Source organism: Camarhynchus parvulus, chromosome 3 (genome assembly GCF_901933205.1).
Source record: "Camarhynchus parvulus chromosome 3, STF_HiC, whole genome shotgun sequence".
Taxonomy (NCBI): Eukaryota; Metazoa; Chordata; class Aves; order Passeriformes; family Thraupidae; genus Camarhynchus; species Camarhynchus parvulus.
This window is the reverse complement of record NC_044573.1, coordinates 78,309,246-78,327,572: the sequence shown is the minus strand read 5'-3', so window position 1 is coordinate 78,327,572 and position 18,327 is coordinate 78,309,246. Positions and strand designations below refer to the sequence as shown.

The 18,327-nt window shown below is 36.4% G+C and overlaps 1 protein-coding gene across 1 annotated transcript in view; it reads left to right on the top strand.

Annotated features, from left to right (window-relative positions):
- CPSF3 (cleavage and polyadenylation specific factor 3) overlaps positions 1-18,327 on the top strand; it is a 19,172-nt gene extending 845 nt beyond the window's left edge. The window contains 16 exon segments of the mRNA XM_030946007.1: positions 266-363; positions 1,329-1,457; positions 2,195-2,372; positions 3,948-4,037; positions 5,031-5,181; positions 7,424-7,599; positions 8,128-8,286; positions 9,028-9,174; positions 10,137-10,289; positions 10,692-10,800; positions 11,536-11,634; positions 12,676-12,770; positions 13,314-13,401; positions 15,424-15,493; positions 16,077-16,173; positions 18,112-18,327. Of these exon segments, the coding sequence (XP_030801867.1) occupies positions 266-363; positions 1,329-1,457; positions 2,195-2,372; positions 3,948-4,037; positions 5,031-5,181; positions 7,424-7,599; positions 8,128-8,286; positions 9,028-9,174; positions 10,137-10,289; positions 10,692-10,800; positions 11,536-11,634; positions 12,676-12,770; positions 13,314-13,401; positions 15,424-15,493; positions 16,077-16,173; positions 18,112-18,213 (1,941 nt within the window). The 3' untranslated portion in view covers positions 18,214-18,327.

The following is an 18,327-nucleotide window of genomic DNA, read 5'->3' as shown; positions in this document are numbered from 1 at the left end:
TCTGGAGCAGTATATAGCATGTATGACATCAGACATCACAGAGGCTGTGCTGTAAAATAAAACCCTCTCCCCATATAGAATGCATGTGCTTCCAACCCAAACCATTCTGCTTGAAATCAAATGCTAAAAGTAATGTTCAATGAAGAAAAATATTTTTTTGTGTGATGCTAAAAGTTACCAGTCACTAATAACTATGTCATAGACCAAGATGGAAGAGGGGTTTTATACCTTCTGCTAGAAGCTTTAACTTTGTTTCATTTTTCAGCTTGATTGTGGAATCCATCCTGGGCTGGAAGGAATGGATGCTCTTCCTTACATTGATTTGATAGATCCAGCTGAGATTGATCTCCTCCTTATTAGTCAGTAAGTGGCACCTAAAAGCACAAATAACTTGAGGTCGTGGTCTGAGCTGTGTTCACTTGTAGGTTATTAAGAGAGGCTGAAAAATAGGTGTTATTTAGATGGTAGGGAAAAATTCTAGTTTCTGGGTTTTAAAAAAAAGTTTGAAGGATCTCCATTTAGAATTAAGGACTGAATATTGAGTGAATATGCTCATTCACTTTTGGCATTACAGCTCTTCTCTGAGGTCACCCTGATTTCTGACTGTTTTACAGCCTGGTCTGCTTTAGCATCATTGTGATAGCTTGTGGAGTGAGTTTTCTACATAAAGACTGCAGAAGAAGATTGGTTGTGTTTTTTGATCTATTGACTTTGAATTAAAAAGGTTCTTGGAGACTTACACAAGCTTTGAATGTGGTTTATGTATTGCTTAGTGGCTGAGAGACAAGGAGAGCCATTTCTAAATGATGTAATCAGTAATAAAAAGCTCTCCATAAAATCCTGAGCTTTTGTGGTATGTATTTGTTCTACCTGTATTTCAAAAGTAGTTTCTCAAGATGGGTCGAACTAGAAATGTGAGCAAATAATTTAATTTTCAGAAATCATGTTTTATTCTTTAGTGTGCAACTTGCAAAATTAGGATTGTGGTTTTAGTGTTCATGTATCTTTGATGTTTAGTGTCCCTGGTTCCTGTTCCTTTTCTCCCTCTAAATTTATATGGAAATTACAAAAAAAGGGTAATTCTAATACTATACATGTAAAACCTTGGCAATTAATGGAGAATTTCCTGTATTAGTTTTATTTTTTCTTGATCATGTTTCTAGTTACTAGTCTGCCAAATGTAGATCAGCACAGTTAACAAGGTTGAAAATTCTGTTTCTGGATTTTTATGACACCATGTTAGTCCAGTGAAGTAGTGAATTATAGATATTATATATTAGTGTTGTGTAATATGAATGTATTAATTGGATTTGTGTGTCTGTTTTAAGCTTCCATTTAGATCACTGTGGGGCTTTGCCATGGTTTTTACAGAAAACAAGTTTTAAGGGAAGGACATTTATGACTCATGCCACAAAAGCTATTTACAGATGGCTTCTTTCAGACTATGTTAAAGTCAGGTAAGCTAACCTGTGGGCTGTCTCTTCCTGAATTATTTTACCTATTATTTCCCTTTCCAATGGGAAATTTAAGGTGTAGCTACCAAAAGTAGCTGGATGAACCTGGATGTTGTCATAAATAGTAACATTACATATACCCACATTAGAAGTAATGAATCATTTTACTGCCTCATGGATAGTTTGAAATTAATTTTAAGCTCCTAAAGTTACAATTCACTCTTCAGGACAAGGACAGATCAAATATTAAATATACAAAGAGGCTCTGTTACTTACATGTTGGGGTTTTTTTTCTCTTAATGTTTTTTGTTTTCTTGTGTTTCATGCCTTGACACATTTATTTCCATGTGACTGCAGTGGTCCTGGGTGTATCTCAACTCAGCTGTTTTGAGCTTGGATCAGAAACCTGATGAACAGTCCTCTTTTAACTTGTTTGCTCTGGGCTGGTGGGAAGAGTATGGATCTGTATGGTTTTTGAGGACTGTTACAAGCTAAGTTGCAGATCTCTGCCCGGGGCTGGGAACCTTTTGAAAAACACAGAGCAGATTCTTAACTGAAAAGAGTATTCTTGTGTGGCTTTTCAAAAGAAAGGTACTTTAACTCTCATTGAGTGAGCTACATTGATTTCTAGCATGGGAGACGTGGTGTTCCTGAATGGAAATCTGTCAGTGGGGAAAAGCCAGGAGGTTTTTTCCAGCTATTCAGATGAGCTGATGTTTAGCCATTTCACTTGTATGCAGTAACATCTCAGCAGATGACATGCTGTACACAGAAACAGACTTGGAAGAAAGCATGGACAAGATTGAGACCATCAATTTCCATGAAGTGAAAGAGGTGGCAGGAATCAAATTCTGGTGCTACCACGCAGGCCACGTTCTGGGAGCAGCCATGTTTATGATTGAAATAGCTGGTGTGAAGGTATTTTCTCTTTCTTTCAAGTTGAAATCAAGCCTGAGTACTAATGTAGTCATTAATTATTATTGTCTCTTGTGCCCCACCACTGTGGCTGGAGCTATCCAATAGACTTGGACTCAGCTTAGGATATATATTTTCTCATTGTTTAACACTGGCAAGTGGCACAAATCAGTTAAGATGTTTGGATTGTATGGGAGTCTGAGACATGACTCAGATTCAGAACCACTAAACTTGTAGTTTCCCTTGCTGAGCTGATCAGAGGCAGGTGGTAGCTGAGGCAGTTGTGTGGAAGCTGCATTTTAGTAAAATCTGTGAACAGATGTTTGTTTCTGTAATTCTCACTTACGTCTCTGCCTGTCTCAAGTTCTTATATAGCATTTGTCAATGAATGTGAGTTACATTTTTATCATAACACTCCTGTGCTAAACTACCTAAAGAAATAAGATTATTATTAATTTTAGGCACAGAGGGATTAAGTAAATCATATAATCACAGGCAGCACTGTGCCAAAACCAGATACTTGAAACATCTCATGAACTGGAGTTCAGCAAGATAATCACTGTCCAAGGAAAGTTTCACACAGCCCTGAGGAGGCAAGAGAGAAGATGGTTCTGAGGCTTGCTGCCCAGTAGGAGTTTGTTCATGATTTATAATGATTGAGAATTACAAGAGTTTTAACTTTAAAAAAATCCTAGAAATAGAACTGAGTTTACAATGATCACAATAAAATTTAGACCTTTTAGTGTTTCTTTTTTGGTTTTTTTCCTGATTGAGGCATGATGAAGACATTTCCCTCTTACTATGCATGACTCAAACAGACTGGGTTTTAATGTCATTATTCTCATTAATTCCCTGTGATAGTAGGTTACCTGGAAGACCAAGTGTCTGCTGTCACTGACTATATGTTATTTATTATTCACATTTTCATAAATGGAATTATTGTTAAATCAAAAAATGTCAGTTTTGAAACCATCAGTTTGGGTGCAGAGAGTTGCATTCCACCCCACAGTTAAGAATCCATTAAAAATAAATAACTATTAAAAGTTACTTCTTGGTGTATTGGGGAACATGATTATTCCATTTGGAAAATCAATTAGATTACAGGATTTTTTTTTGTATGAGAAAATACTAGAAGAATTTCTAATAAATAATTTTATTGGATTATTCATTATATTTTCATTCTGGTGTATAAATGCAATTTGATCTTTGATTTACTTCCTCATAGGAGTTGCTGTATTTTGTTTTGTCTATTTTTACTTCTTTTTGGTCAGTGCAAGTATGCAGAAGGCTGAAAATGGCACCTTGATATCTGAAATGAAAAATAAGAGCTTGATAATTGTTTACCTGGTTTTGTTGGAATGATGTTACTGCTTGAAAAACCTTTACTATAGAAGTTTAAATACTTGTAGTACTGTTGACCTAAAATTGTAAGCACTGCTCACATAAGAAGAGTCTTATTTAAAGTACAGCTGACCTTTTTAACAAAAATTCATTAAAACCATCTTTGCACAGCCTTTTAAAGGCTGCTGACTGGTAGAACCTGTAACCAGAGCACGTGCTTCTCTTTGTCTCCAACAGCTGTTATATACAGGTGATTTCTCAAGGCAGGAAGACAGACACCTGATGGCAGCTGAGATTCCCAATATCAAACCTGACATTCTTATAATTGTAAGTTTTGCAAAATTATTTCTTTCTGTTAGTGATTAATTATGGATTAGGGGTATGACTTGACTAAAGTCAAAACAGAATGACAGTGGAGATTTAGAGGGAGGGATTTGTGTTAAATATCCAAAATACTTGGGTGCTCAGAACTCTGACATTGCTTCCCATTGTGTTGAAAAGTCTAATTACAATTTTATAATTCTTCTGATGAAGCTCCTTAAGGCTCTAGACAGACTTTTCTGAGATGGGAGATTTATTAGATTTTGACTTGCATTATACCAACTCAAATTTAACCAGACATCTCTTTTAGTGGATCCTAACCTACTTCCAGATACGTTAAGAATTTGTCCTCGGTGGAGGGGCCCTGAGTGTTATTCCATATTTTTGTTTTGTTTTCTGAGTGAAATTATTTTATTCTGAACCCATGTTTGGAAAACAGCAGCTCAAGGGAAACTTTATAAGTAACAGTTTTAGCTGAAACAAACACTGGGAACTTTTAAAATTATTTAATTTACTGTGTCCTTTCTAGCTGTTCTCTGTAACTAATAATCTAATTTTAAGTCACATCAAAATTTTGTGGTTTGTGTAATTCCTATATTTGAAGTCTGGGGTTAAACCATGGCACATGTACCACTGTGGGCCCTGTCAGTGTGATCATCAAAGCTCTGGCAGCATTTGCAGTTGGGAAAATAAGTGTGTTACATTTGAAACCTTTTAAAAGAAGCATTGAAATTAATAGCTCTAATTTCTTTAGTGCCAACAGGATCTGTCTGTCTAAATTGCTTGGGGGGATTTGGGAGCAGGGAAGTTTTGGTTATTTGCCTTGGCAGGGTGGTTTTGGGAACTTGAGGGAACTTTTCCCTCTCTTTGACCTCTCTCCTTCCTTTCCCCAACATGTTAACACCAGTATGTTTATCTGCTTTTTTTGGTTGGGTTCAGAGAAGATGAGGAATTACTCTGTGCGTCAGCCCTTTCAATGCTGTGTCTGTCCATCTGCAGGAATCCACGTATGGCACTCACATTCACGAGAAGAGGGAAGAGCGGGAGGCGAGGTTCTGCAACACCGTTCACGACATTGTCAACAGAGGGGGCCGAGGCCTCATCCCTGTGTTTGCCCTGGGCCGAGCTCAGGAACTGCTCCTAATCTTAGGTATGGACCTTCCCGGCTGCTCCTAATGGAAAGGCACAGAAAGGGATTTAGAATGTTTTCAGGTGTCATAATTCCTTGAACAACTCTTCAGCCATTTTACACCGTGTTATTTAACTTATAATTTAATATATAATGCATGTTTGTTCGAGTGCAAAAGGTCCAGTAAACCAACCAGCAGTTCTGCTTTGTGAAGTAGAATGAGAGACCTAGAAAGGAGGAGAAGATGATGGTGTGGTAATATGTGCTTGGCTTTTGAATCTTTTTGGATCAGGATTTCAGCAATTAGGGACAATTATTACAAATAGAAAAATAACAACAACAAGTTACAACAGCAACTGTTTTACTTAAACTGTACTGCTAAAAAAAGGGGTATGTTTTCATTTTAAGTTCTGCTATTTTTGCACTTTAGTTTACAAACCTGTATGAAAAGCTCTTTATAGGAAAAGCTTAGAAGACCATAGAACACACTTCTAACACTTCTGAAGTCCTAAAAATAATGAAAAGTAAATTAGGCTTTTGAACAAAAGTGAGTGAGAGCTACCCATGAACACAACAAGCTATTTCACATAAAATATATAGATAGTTACAAGGTACTTAAGAAAAAACAGCTTTTAAGTAAATTATTCCCAGGCCTCTCTTCTTCCTTTTAGCACATTCAATTTGTACTATGTTACGTGATTTTTTCACTAGTCTTTCTGCTCATTCAAAGACTGGCAAGATCAAAAGAAAACTATCTCAAGCTTAAAATGCTTATATTTAGGGGTGTTGAATATGAAGTGATCCCTAAACTACTTGAAATCTTTCTCACTTTTCATTTCAGTTTAGCTCAGTATTAGAAACTAGTTTGTTTTCAAAATGTCTTACTAGTCTATTCAAATGTAAACAAGAAATTCCGATCTAGGCATGGAGTAGTATTTGATGTTGTAGAATTATTTACTACTTGTCATTGATTGCGAGGGGGTTTTTTAATTTCTACAGAACATAAAAACTGAATATTTTCAACCTTGTGTGGCCATTAGGTTGTAATTTGTTTGCCTCTCTTTGCTGTGTGTAGATATTAAACTGAGTTTCTAAAGATAAGCTTGAAAATATATCTAGGAAAGCTAGACATGCAATTGGATGCTTAATTAGGTAGAAAATGCAATTGCATCTCACATGCCTACACAGCTGAGCCTGTAGGCTTCTGTGTTTATTTCTCTTTTTTCTGTAACTGTATGACAAAAATAAAATACTGGGTTATGGTGTAGAAAATTATGATGAATTCAGTTTGTGACTGGTTATCTTTCACTGGCTGTTTCCACCTTACACCTGAGCTTATTAAGGTAGCCATGGCAGTGAGCTTCTCTGAACTGTTGTGAGAAGCTTTGCCTACAAATCAGAAATGTTAGGTAAAAGCACATTGTAATGTCATTGTAAATGCACAAATACAGCCAAAAGAGTGTACCTCTATTTTTGGACTATTGTGTCTCAATTGTGCAACATAAATATCATTCAGACTAGCAGAAATGTATCCAAATGGGAGAAGTTAATTTGTACAGGTGCATTCAGATTTCTTCTTTGTGTTTAGGAAAGATCATGGCTACTGTAATCAATGATAAAATATGTTGTGGTTAATGGAGGCTCTTTCCTTGTTTTTGTTCCAGTTGGGCTTGTAAAATGCAACTGTTGATGCTATACATTAAGCCAGGCTTGATAGTTGAGTGAATCCTTCTCACCTTGAACTCCACAGATTTGTTTTACAGAATGTTCATACAGTGAATTCTTACAAACAAATCTGTGTGCAGATGTCCCCGGCTCTTAGATGTAGAATTAATATTTGACAGGGACATAGAAGCTTTATTTTATTGTCATAAACGTAGACTTATTGCAGTGTAGTCTCATGTATACTTTATAGCTTGTAGCTGAAGGTGGTGGTTGATTGAAATTTGACCTGCCAAAAGGATCTGAAGTTCACCTTTGTCAAGTTTGTTTGCCTGTTTGTTTGTTTGCACTGGTTGTATATAGTTCTAGCTGGTGACTGTTTTAGAAAAGCAGATGCAAGCAAAGAGGCTGTGATGGTGATTTTCTATACTAAAAATGAAAAAGCCCACTGGTAAATCTGTTTTACAAGAATTACTGATGTTTTTGAGAAGCACACACTTTATAAATAATCCTGTGGGCAGAATTTTGTATTTTGTTGTTTGGTGGCTGGGGTTTTTGTGTTTTGTTCTTTTTTATGATTTTGTTTGTTTTGTGTTTTTAGATGAATACTGGCAGAATCATCCTGAACTCCATGATATCCCCATATACTATGCCTCTTCTTTGGCCAAGAAATGTATGGCAGTTTATCAGACATATGTCAATGCCATGAATGACAAAATACGCAAGCAAATTAACATCAACAATCCTTTTGTTTTCAAGCATATTAGTAATCTGAAGGTAAGCTTGAGATTCTCACAAAAAGGTGAATGTGACAGGAGAGTTCATATTTGCTCAATAGTTTGCATGTTTAATATTCTGATATCACAGAATGTTCTGAGTTGGAAGGTTCACACAAGGATCATGGAGTCCAACTCTGAAGTGAGTGGCCCCTCCAGGGTTTGAACCCACAACCTTGGTGTGTTTTTAGCACCATGCTCTAATCAGCTGAGCCAATCAAAATCCTTAATATCCTAATAGATTGATTAGGTGCAGGTTTATATCTGAGTTATCTGCTGTCCCAGTGCTCAGAGGGCTGTTTGAGGGAAGCCTGTGCCCCAACATTTTTTCCACTTCAGATCCCTGTGCTTGCAGTTTACTCCTTGTGGGTATCAGTAAGAGGAATTTTCCTACAAAGGGCACTTTTTATGAGGATGGGGTATAATCTGTGAACACAGGGCCCTTCTTGTACATTGTGTAAGGGTGCAGCTGGGCTGTCCCTGGTTTAAGTGAGCTGTGGTAACTCATATTCCCACTGTGTCTTTCTAGAGTATGGATCACTTTGATGACATTGGCCCCAGTGTTGTTATGGCTTCCCCAGGTATGATGCAGAGTGGCTTATCCAGGGAGTTGTTTGAGAGCTGGTGCACAGATAAGAGAAATGGAGTCATTATTGCAGGGTACTGCGTTGAAGGAACTCTTGCTAAGGTGAGTTGCTCATGCACCACAACCTCTTAATTACACATAGCGTTCACGTTAGATTTTGAAAGAATTGGTCAATAGGAAGTGTCTTTATGTGATTTACTGAGATTGTAGTTGGGTATGTATGAGTATGTAGTCAAAACTGATTGCTTTTGGCTAATACTAATGAAGAGTACAGACGGTTTGCATGTGGTCATTTCCAGTGATGTTATATAGAACAGTCTTTTCTAGAGGCAGTAATCTTTTCATGAGAAGGAATGATTGGTACTTTAGACTTCTCCACTGCTTCATTTTTCAAGAAGGTAGCCCTAATCCTAACTCCAGAGAAGTTGATATTAAGTCTAACACTACTTATATGTCAGAGGCCAGACTGCCTCGTGCACATTGTGCCATTGACTATCTGTAGGGAATTAAATCCTTCCAAATTCCAGCAGCTAAGAGCAACCACAGCATCCAATTTTGCCTTTAGAGATAGAAATCACACACTTGTTACTATTTTTATACAAGTCAGAGAGATTTATCTGGAAGAAGGATGATCCCCCAGAACAGCTGAGGATGCACACGATGAAATAGTGTGTTGTGCCTGTGTTTTTCATGTCTGAGTGTGTGTTCTGGGAAATTTGAGAGATTTTTTTCACTGCTTCACATTTAACATGACTGCCACTATTATTTCATTGATTTTTGAAAGCATTAGTTATATGGTGTCTATAGGAGGCTTTTTTTAATTAAGGTGCTTTTATTTTCTAGCACATCATGTCTGAACCTGAAGAGATCACAACTATGTCAGGGCAGAAACTCCCACTGAAGATGTCTGTGGATTACATTTCTTTCTCTGCTCACACAGATTATCAACAAACCAGTGAATTTATCCGGGCCCTGAAACCTCCACACGTGGTCAGTATCCGTGCTGCCCTTTTCTCCAGAGTGGGATTCATCAAACCAGCTCACAGCCTTGAGTCAAGGCAGGGACTGGTGTCTAGCAGTAGCCAGAACGCCTGAACTTTGAATAATTAAAGGTGGAGATTATAATAATTTTTTGCCAAGTTATCTTAGCAAAGTAAAAATCAACTTGCTCTTGAGTGTGTGCATGTGGGATCTCTGGGGATGACTTTACAGACAATGGTGTAGGCCATAATCTGTTCCAGCAATGTTTTGGGAAGTAAGATGCAGTATGGAAGTTGGGGATGCTGGTATTGAAATAATTCACTGGAATTGGCCCTGAAATAAATAAGAAAACATCAATTGAAGATATGTGCAGACAGCAAAAGACAAAGGCAGCACTTGGAGGGAAAAGCATGAGCAAATCATGGGAAATAGACGGTGTGAAGGACCAGAATGTGAAAATGGTGACTAGGACCTGAAACTGGTGGTGAAACAGTGTGCATACACAGATAAGAAAGAAAAAAATCACAGAAGAAAAGAGAATTAACTTGGCAAAGAAAATTGTGAACTGTGAAGCATCCTCTTTGAATTGCATGTTTATTGTATTTATACCTACACACAGACACAAAATTATAAAGCTAACTGACTTCTGTTGAACTAAATACTTCACTTTTATAATACAACAATATATTTGTGTGTGAAAACTTAAATGGGATCTCTGTAATGCACTCTGCTTGGTAGCATGGATTTTTCAGCTAATACTCAGGCCTGTGAAACCCCACCCTTTAAATGATGCAGAGAATACACAGACACAGAACTGTAATTGAGCTCATGTTTCCTACACTGTGACCTCATGGAATTGCATTTTTATAAAGATGAGATTGCATATGGCAGTTTTCTTGGATAACTTGCTTACTAAACATGTCTGGTTGGACAAATAATTTCTGCTAAGAGGAAAACTGTCTTTTTTATAGATTTTAGTTCATGGTGAGCAGAATGAAATGGCCAGATTGAAAGCAGCATTGATACGGGAGTATGAGGATAATGATGAAGTTCATATAGAAGTTCATAATCCTAGGAATACTGAAGCTGTGACATTAAACTTCAGGGGAGAAAAACTTGCCAAGGTATGAAATCAATGTTTTCTTATACGTAGAACAGTCTTTTCTTCTGGTGTAAAAACTGCACATTATCTTTGTAGCCTCTATTTTTAATTGATTTCAAATTGCATGTTGTCTAGGGTCTCAAAGTATGGGAATATTTTGAGTTTAGTTGTATTTGGGATTTGGTTCAGGGGTTTTTATTTTGAGGTTGTTTTTTTGTTGTTTTGGGGTTTTTTTTGGTTCTTCACTCTTAAAACTTTTCTTGTGTTGGGTCTCAGCTTCTAGGTTACTCTGACCTTCTTTGGTTTTCAGAGTTAATTTTATACTCTGATTTTTCTGAGAGAATGATATTTCATCTCCATAATAACTTGAAGTTGTGAATGCTGCAGATTGCTTTGATGCACTATACGTGTTCTTTCTCTCCAGGTGATGGGATCTTTAGCAGATAAGAAACCAGAGCAAGGACAGAGAATTTCTGGAATCCTAGTTAAAAGAAATTTTAACTATCACATCCTTTCTCCATGTGACCTTTCCAGTAAGTACACACAGTCATGTGATCAGTGGGTAATTGAAACTTACTGTGTCATTAAAACACTTATAATTCTGGGGTTTTCTTCCTGCAGTTTTGTGTTTCATAAGCAATTAGTGAACATCTTAGTTTTATTTCTTATTTGCCAGAAGTTCTGAACTATTGTAGTGAGATGAAACGCATTTAACTCATTCACTCAAACTTAAAATCTTTCCTTTCTCTAACAGAAAAGAAGCAAAATTCCATTTCCCTTCTGGTTACTTAAAACCTTTTCCTCTGAAAGAATATGCATAAAATATTCCAGTGAGAACCAGAAAAAGACCTCAATCAATAGTCCTACCATTTTCTAAAATGTCATTAAGTTTTTGGTGTAAAAAGCTATGGAACACAGAAAATATTTGCATAGTCCTATGCTTTTTATTACTCAGGGAATTGATCTATTCTCAGAATAGAAGAGGAATTAAATCTGAGGTTAGAAGAGCTTGGGGGAAAGCAGTTGTGCTGCCCTAGATCATTGTTTGTCTCTAATAGGCAGGATAATAAAACAAGCTGGTTTCCTAACCACAAATATATTATTTATCTTATAACAGGTGTTCCACCTTCCTCTTTACAAATTATCCTTTTCAGCCCCCTTGTCTTAAATGTATCAATGCTATTATTTATCTATAATGGCAATTCTGTTTATTAAACAGTAAATTCAGAGGGGTAGTTTTTAACATGCACTTTCTCCAATGGTTTCAGATTACACGGACTTGGCCATGAGCACGGTGACCCAGACCCAAGCCATCCCCTACACGGGCCCTTTCAATCTGCTCTCTTACCAGCTGCAGAAACTCACCGGTGCGTGCTGGGCAGCAAACAGCCAGCAGTCACACTGGCCAGCCTTTACCACAACCTCAGAGGTCTTCTGAGTGGAGATGTCTTTATATTTTACAGCTTTCATTAGACTATGCAGCTTCTGCCAGATGCAGTTCATGAGTGTGACACGGCTTTGGGGGGGATTCTACTGCATTCATATTACAAAGTGATGAGCATAGAGCAATATAGAGCATAGCTGATTCTGTCTCTGTCAGCCCCAAAGTGAGTGCTCTGGCCACTCTGATGGAAACTTTTATTAATTGGTCTTGTATCTCTAGCCCCAAATGAAATGGCTAATGCCATCCAGTTAATCAAAACAAGAGCTCTGCCCTCCTTTGGGACAGACAGCCTCATCTGTGCTTCCCCAAGAGGCAAAAAATGGCTTTTCCTGGATGAGAAGCCATTTAAACCTGACACTGGGATGATCCCCTGTGCCTCTCTCTGGCTTTCTCAGGGATTAGGGGCAGCTCCTATGCTAGGTACACACACCTTGCAGATTCCTTTCCCAGATTTAAAGCTCAGAATTTTTAAAATTCTCTAGTGTCAGAATCTAATTCATGTCACTAGTGAAAACACCTATATTCAGTTGGGGTTCAGGTCTCATAACCTGAGTGCTAGCAGGCACACAAGTGCTTTTCATTTAAGCTCTATGCTTATGTGAGCAATAGATTATCCCTTAAGGGGGCAAGAGCTGGTGACTTGTGCAAAGGGAGCAGAATTAACTAAATTCCTCATGTCTTTTCTTTTTTGTTGGTGTATTCAGTGTACTAAGCTAGTCAAATAAAAGAATTTAAAACCAAGTGGCCAAAATTAACTAATAAAAAACCCTAAGCAATCCAGAACAAAGAATGTTGTCAGGTAAGGAAAGAGAGTATAGGGTTCCATTTTGTGAGCTACCCTGAGCAGTTGTGATAACAGACAACCCCTCTTATTCTTAAACTGACTTATTTTCTTAGGCAAATAAAGTTAGTCTTGCTTCCAGTATAATTTCATTATTGCTAACCATTTGTTGTCACTTCTTAGGTGATGTAGAAGAAATAGAAATCCAACAAAAACCAGCCCTGAAGGTTTTCAAAAATATTACTGTGATCCAGGAACCAGGCATGGTAGTCCTTGAGGTGGGCATTGGTGAGGGAGAAAGAAGTATTTTGTTCTCCAGTTTTTTCAAACTAATACCATAGAGATGCCATGCAGAATTCAATGTTTAAAGGAGTTCTCTGTTGTATGACAAGTAGACCAAAGGCTAGAACAAAGTTCCCCTTGAGCTGTGATCCCGTGTGCATATGTGTTATTTATCCAGTGCCTGTTGGGGTTTTTTTGCTGTATCTCATGAGTATAATGGCAGATTTGGTGCCCTTTTATCATTTGGGAGATAGTAATTGGAAATAACATCAAGTGGTGTTTCTTCCTCCCCCAGAGTGTTGTGGTAATTAATTATTTTGTAAATATGCTCAGAAACATTCAAAAACTTGAATTTTTCATGGGAAGTTACTGGAGTACACCCAGCTAAAAGTAGTTAATTCGGTGTGAAATGTATGACAGTCATTTGAAGCTGGAATTCAGAGAAAGGCAAAAAGGAGAATGCAATTAATGTTATATTGTCTTTATGTTGCATTATTCACTCAGTCTAAATCATGTTTTTGGTTTTTTTTGTCTTCTAGTGGGTGGCAAATCCTGCTAATGATATGTATGCAGACACTGTGACTACAGTGATACTGGAAGTTCAGTCAAACCCCAAAATACAGAAAGGTATAAGTTTAGTGTATGCTTATTTCACTGAGGCATTTCTTCCTTTTTGTTTTTTTTACATCAAGCTTAGAGGGAAATAATACCTTCCAATAGATTGCAATCCCCTTATTGTATTTCCTTGCCTTACGGAACTCGCTAGGGAGTAAAATTTGCTACTTAAAACAGAATTACAGGTTGATCTTCATTATTTGTGCCATATTCATTTGTTGAAACTTTCTCTTACATGGCAACCGATGACTGCTTGTGGAAAACATGGCCTTATTCAAAATAGGTTTTAAACCTTGTACAAAAAACCTAAAGTGATTAAGTTTTGTATGGCCCAGTCCAGGCCATTTTTTGATTCTATGATTCGATGTGGACAGATACTTTCACTGGATTATTTTCACTGGATTACCCCTCTTGTCTTCTATTATATATTTTAATAATTTTGTATAATAGGAGTCAGTGTTCTTTAGGGGTTTAGTCTCATACCTGACTCAACACATTTGTTAAAAATCCTTTCACCTGAGTTTATAGATTCCCATAACAGTTCTTACTTTTTTGGGGGGTAAAGATTTTCCAGTCACCTTGACCTGAACAAATTCAGAGTGTAATGTTCTGATCTTGGTTGTGATAGTTTTCACTATATAAGTCTTTCTGGCCATATCCTTATGTTCTGCTCTATGAGACTAACCAAAAATAGAAATTTTATTTTTGAATGATACTTTGACCTCCTCTCTTTTTTTCGTTTTTTATACAGATGGAAAAAAACATTTCACTGTTTTGCCAGATTTTTTAAATTTCTTATTGTAGTATCTGGCTTACCTTTTTTTTCGTAGTCCACACTTTCTCTGTATGATTTGTTAGTGACAGTATCTAGATACTCCATCTTCCACCACCCTGAAATTATTTCTTTGTATTTTTATGGGCCTTTTAGCATTATCTCCCATGTTGTTTTATGGTGCTGATTTTGTCTGCTAATCTCAGGTGTGGCTGCTTTCAGTTTTGGTTTTTTTTTGTTCTTATTTGGAGTAAAAACATTTGAAAGAGTTCTTGCAGTTGTGTATTATAGGGTATGTACACAGGATCAAAAGAGATCAAATTAGAATATCTTAAGTTATTGTTGCTTAGCTGACCATGTGCCTGTGTTTACCTCATTCCCAGGATGAAATTATATCTGGCTTAGTACATTCAGTTACTTCATCTTACCTAAGGAATGGTAAATTTTAATATATTTATTCAGGGTTTTTTATTATTATTAAGATTTAAGCTCGGTCACTTGCAGTTGAAAAATTTTTCAAAGAATTAATCAGAAACTTACTACCTTTGTGTTCTGAACTCTTCAGCTGATTTAGAAGTACTGAAAAACAGTTTTTCAAAAGACTTAAAGTTTTTGTATCCATCAATGAAAAATTTTCACAACTACCCTTTCCTCCAGACTTCTGACTCTTTAACAATCAAATACTTAAATAATTATGTTCAAAAGAAAATCACTTGTTTTACACTACCTCTTAATTTTGAAACCAGGTCAAAAAGGTATTGTTTTTATTTCAGCTTCTCTGTGCTGAAATATACTGCAGAAATGTCTGTGCTTATTACTGCTGCTCACATTCAGTATAAAACAAAACCATCCAGTTTTATTTCATTTTATTTTATTCTCTGCATGCTCCCAGCCTCCATGATGTGGTAGTTTCATGTAATAAGAGAAAACGGAGGGATTATAAGCAACTGATAAAAGTAAATTATTTTCTCTATTAAGTACAAGATATGTAATGAGTGTTAAGAATGAACAGAAGCAAAAAGTCAGAATGTGAATTGTGAAATTTTTTACTTTAAAATATGATGAGAACAGACATATGTAATGGAAATGTATGCATTTCCTTCAGTCTCATTTTTTTAAATACATTTTTTAATAAACCGTTTAAACATACTTTTATTTTTTGATTGTTTTTCAGGAAAGTCAGTTTGTGAATAGTATCTATCAATTAGCCATTTTTCCCTCCCAGTAAATGTCTGCAAAAGTAATTTTTTTTTTCTTTTCAGCTGCCGTAAATAAGATTTCCAAAAAAATAGATATGGATGTATATAGGAAGAGAATGGAGATCATGCTTCAGTAAGTTGATGTGTATTTTTCTAAACGAAAATGAGCAATGTTAACCACATAAATAGAATAGCCTTAGTATAAAAGGGTTTAAAGATAGTTATGTAAAAATACTTCATGCAAATTTACTTCAGTCTAATTTCTGTGAAGGCCAGGAATAAAGTAAAGAAAGAGGTACAGTAAAAAGTTCTCAGCACCATTAAAATTTTGAGTACAGGGCCCAGCTCTGTCTTCCAGAAGCAGATTTTAAGTTGTCTCCAAAAGTTATGCTACAAATGGTTAATGAAAACAACTTTGGATCACATCTCTTTTAAAACTTATTCCGATGTGTATTATTTTATTTGTGTAGAAATCTTGCCTCTTTTGAAACCAAAGGAATCCTTCCCTTTTTTTTTGACAAGATTATTTTGGTAAAATTCTTACTGTTATTTGATACCCACTGTCATAATAAAGGTTGATCTTTTTAATTACAATGGAGTGAGTTAAATAATTGTTGCTGAAAGGTGATACTTACCTGCCAAAGTGACCCAGGGTTAATAGAAAAACTTGAGTTTGCTGTTTGGCCACACCTTACACTCCTGGCTGTTTGCTTTAGGGATATGTTTGGAGAGGACTGTGTGAGTTCCAAAGATGACTCTGTGCTGTGCATCACAGTGGATGGAAAGACTGCCAACATTTCCCTGGACACTCGGGTATGTAAAGCAAAGCACTTTTGTGTGTGCTGTGTTCAGCAGTCTCTTGCTGGCACACAGTGCTGCCTACACTGCCATGTACTCACTTGCTAAGGAAATGTACTTGTATCAAAACAGAGCATTCTTAACTGAAAAATGCTAGCAATGTTTATGCAACAAATGCAGTACATTTGGAAAAAACCAAGTATTTTTCAGCAGCTCAGTTGTATGAAAAAAAATAATAAAGATTATAGAAGAGAAACTGAGTTAACCCACAAATTTTTTAATGCTTTTAAAGCATGGTTCTGGTCTGAATAATTGAACAGTTACAGGGTAGGAATGTTAATAATTTTTTTTTCATCTTGATCCTTTTGGAGCTAAATTGAAAGCCTGAAATACAAAAGTAAATACTTATTAATTTACTAACGTACAGAATTGGATGTCATGCATGTTAGAAGGGTGCTTTAAGAAGTCATCACACCTAGTAATTTGAATAATTTAAAACTGTAAAGAATGGTTAAAGCCATGTCCTTCATGTTCTTAAGCATTTTAACATATTGACTTTGTCATTACTAATAACATATTAAACATAGCTTGTGTATTGCCTCTATTCATAGCAGTAATATAATGTAAATTCATTCTATGGAGCACCTCTCACATGCTCTCCTTAAGGGGTCACAACAAATGATTTAAGTGTTCTACAAACCCAGAAGAAACACTGCCAAAAATTTATTACCTATTGAAACAAAACAAGTGAATGTTAATTATCTTAAGAAAATAGTGAGTTACAGTGGTTAACACACAACTTGTGCCATCTCTTTTCAATTCTTTAATAAAAAAATCCTACATTTCAGTTTGTACATAGTGCAGAAAAATACAGGACTGGTGAAAGAACTCTTGAAATAAAGAAAAAAGTAACTAGACTGGAAAAGGATGCATACTGCTTAATCAAGAAGTTTGATTTTATTTTTATAATATGTCATTATTGTTAAAAGATTTGTGTACTGACAGAAAGCCCAGTGGCAGTTCAGTTACAGCAGGGTGTATCTTTGCAGTACTTACTGTGCAGTCTGTGTTGGCAATGGCTAGCTTGTGCCATTGTGAACCAGATTTTACAAGGCAGACCTGTCTTTCTTCATGTGTGTATGTATCTTATAAAACTTTATTTGCTTGAAAATAAGAAACTGTTTAGTGTAGATCTGACTGGTGGGGACACGGATTTATTTTTTTTTCCATGTTAACACAGTGCTCTCACAATTAACACGATTTCAGTAATATTGCTAGATAACATTAAATACATGTTTGCTGTTTTAAGTGCCTTTTTTCATCTCCCCAAACCTTTATGGTTGGAAAAATCAGAAGAGTAACAAGTTAATACTGAATTAAAGGAGGTATAGTCTTAGAGTCTAGAAAGGCCACAGGACCAAAAACAGTATTACTGCTCAAATGCTGTCCTCTGTTTCTGAGGTAGAGCAGTCAGGAATGTAGATCAAGTTTCATGTTTGGGTTGGGCATCTTTCTCTAGGAAAATTTGTTTTAGTAAAAAATTAATTTACTTGGATTATTTTTGTGTAAATGTCATCATGTGTGTGGGAATATCAGTGTGGTGCTGTACCTCTAGTGACTGCATGTGTTTTGCAGTGTTAACCTAATACAGTGTGAGTGTATTCACAGATAAAATGAAATCTCCAGGAACTGAATCTTGTGTGATTTTATTTGATTTTGAATCCAATGAAATCCACAAAACTTAGTGCATTTTAGATAGCAGTTTTGAGCATAAGACTCACTTGAGTCTTCCCTGAACTCTTCTACATGCTGGCAGACCACTTAAAAACATGCAGTGCTGCTCTTGATAATTTCCATGGCTGCTTTTTGGTTCCCCTTTGGGAGCATTCCTTGGGTGCTGACAGGGAGCATGAAGTGCCCACTGTTGTAACATCCTTCTCTTTCTTTTCCCAGACAGTTGACTGTGAGCCGGGAAGCGAAGATGATGAATCCCTTCGGGAAATGGTGGATCTGGCAGCACAGAGGATTTATGATATCCTCAGCCCTGTATACTGACCTCTGTAGATACTTAGGATGCCTAAAAAAATCTTTTAAATTTTCAATTTATTTGAGCTATTTTTTACGAGTAAATAGATTTTTTTCCTGAATAAGTAAAAGGTTTCAATTCTG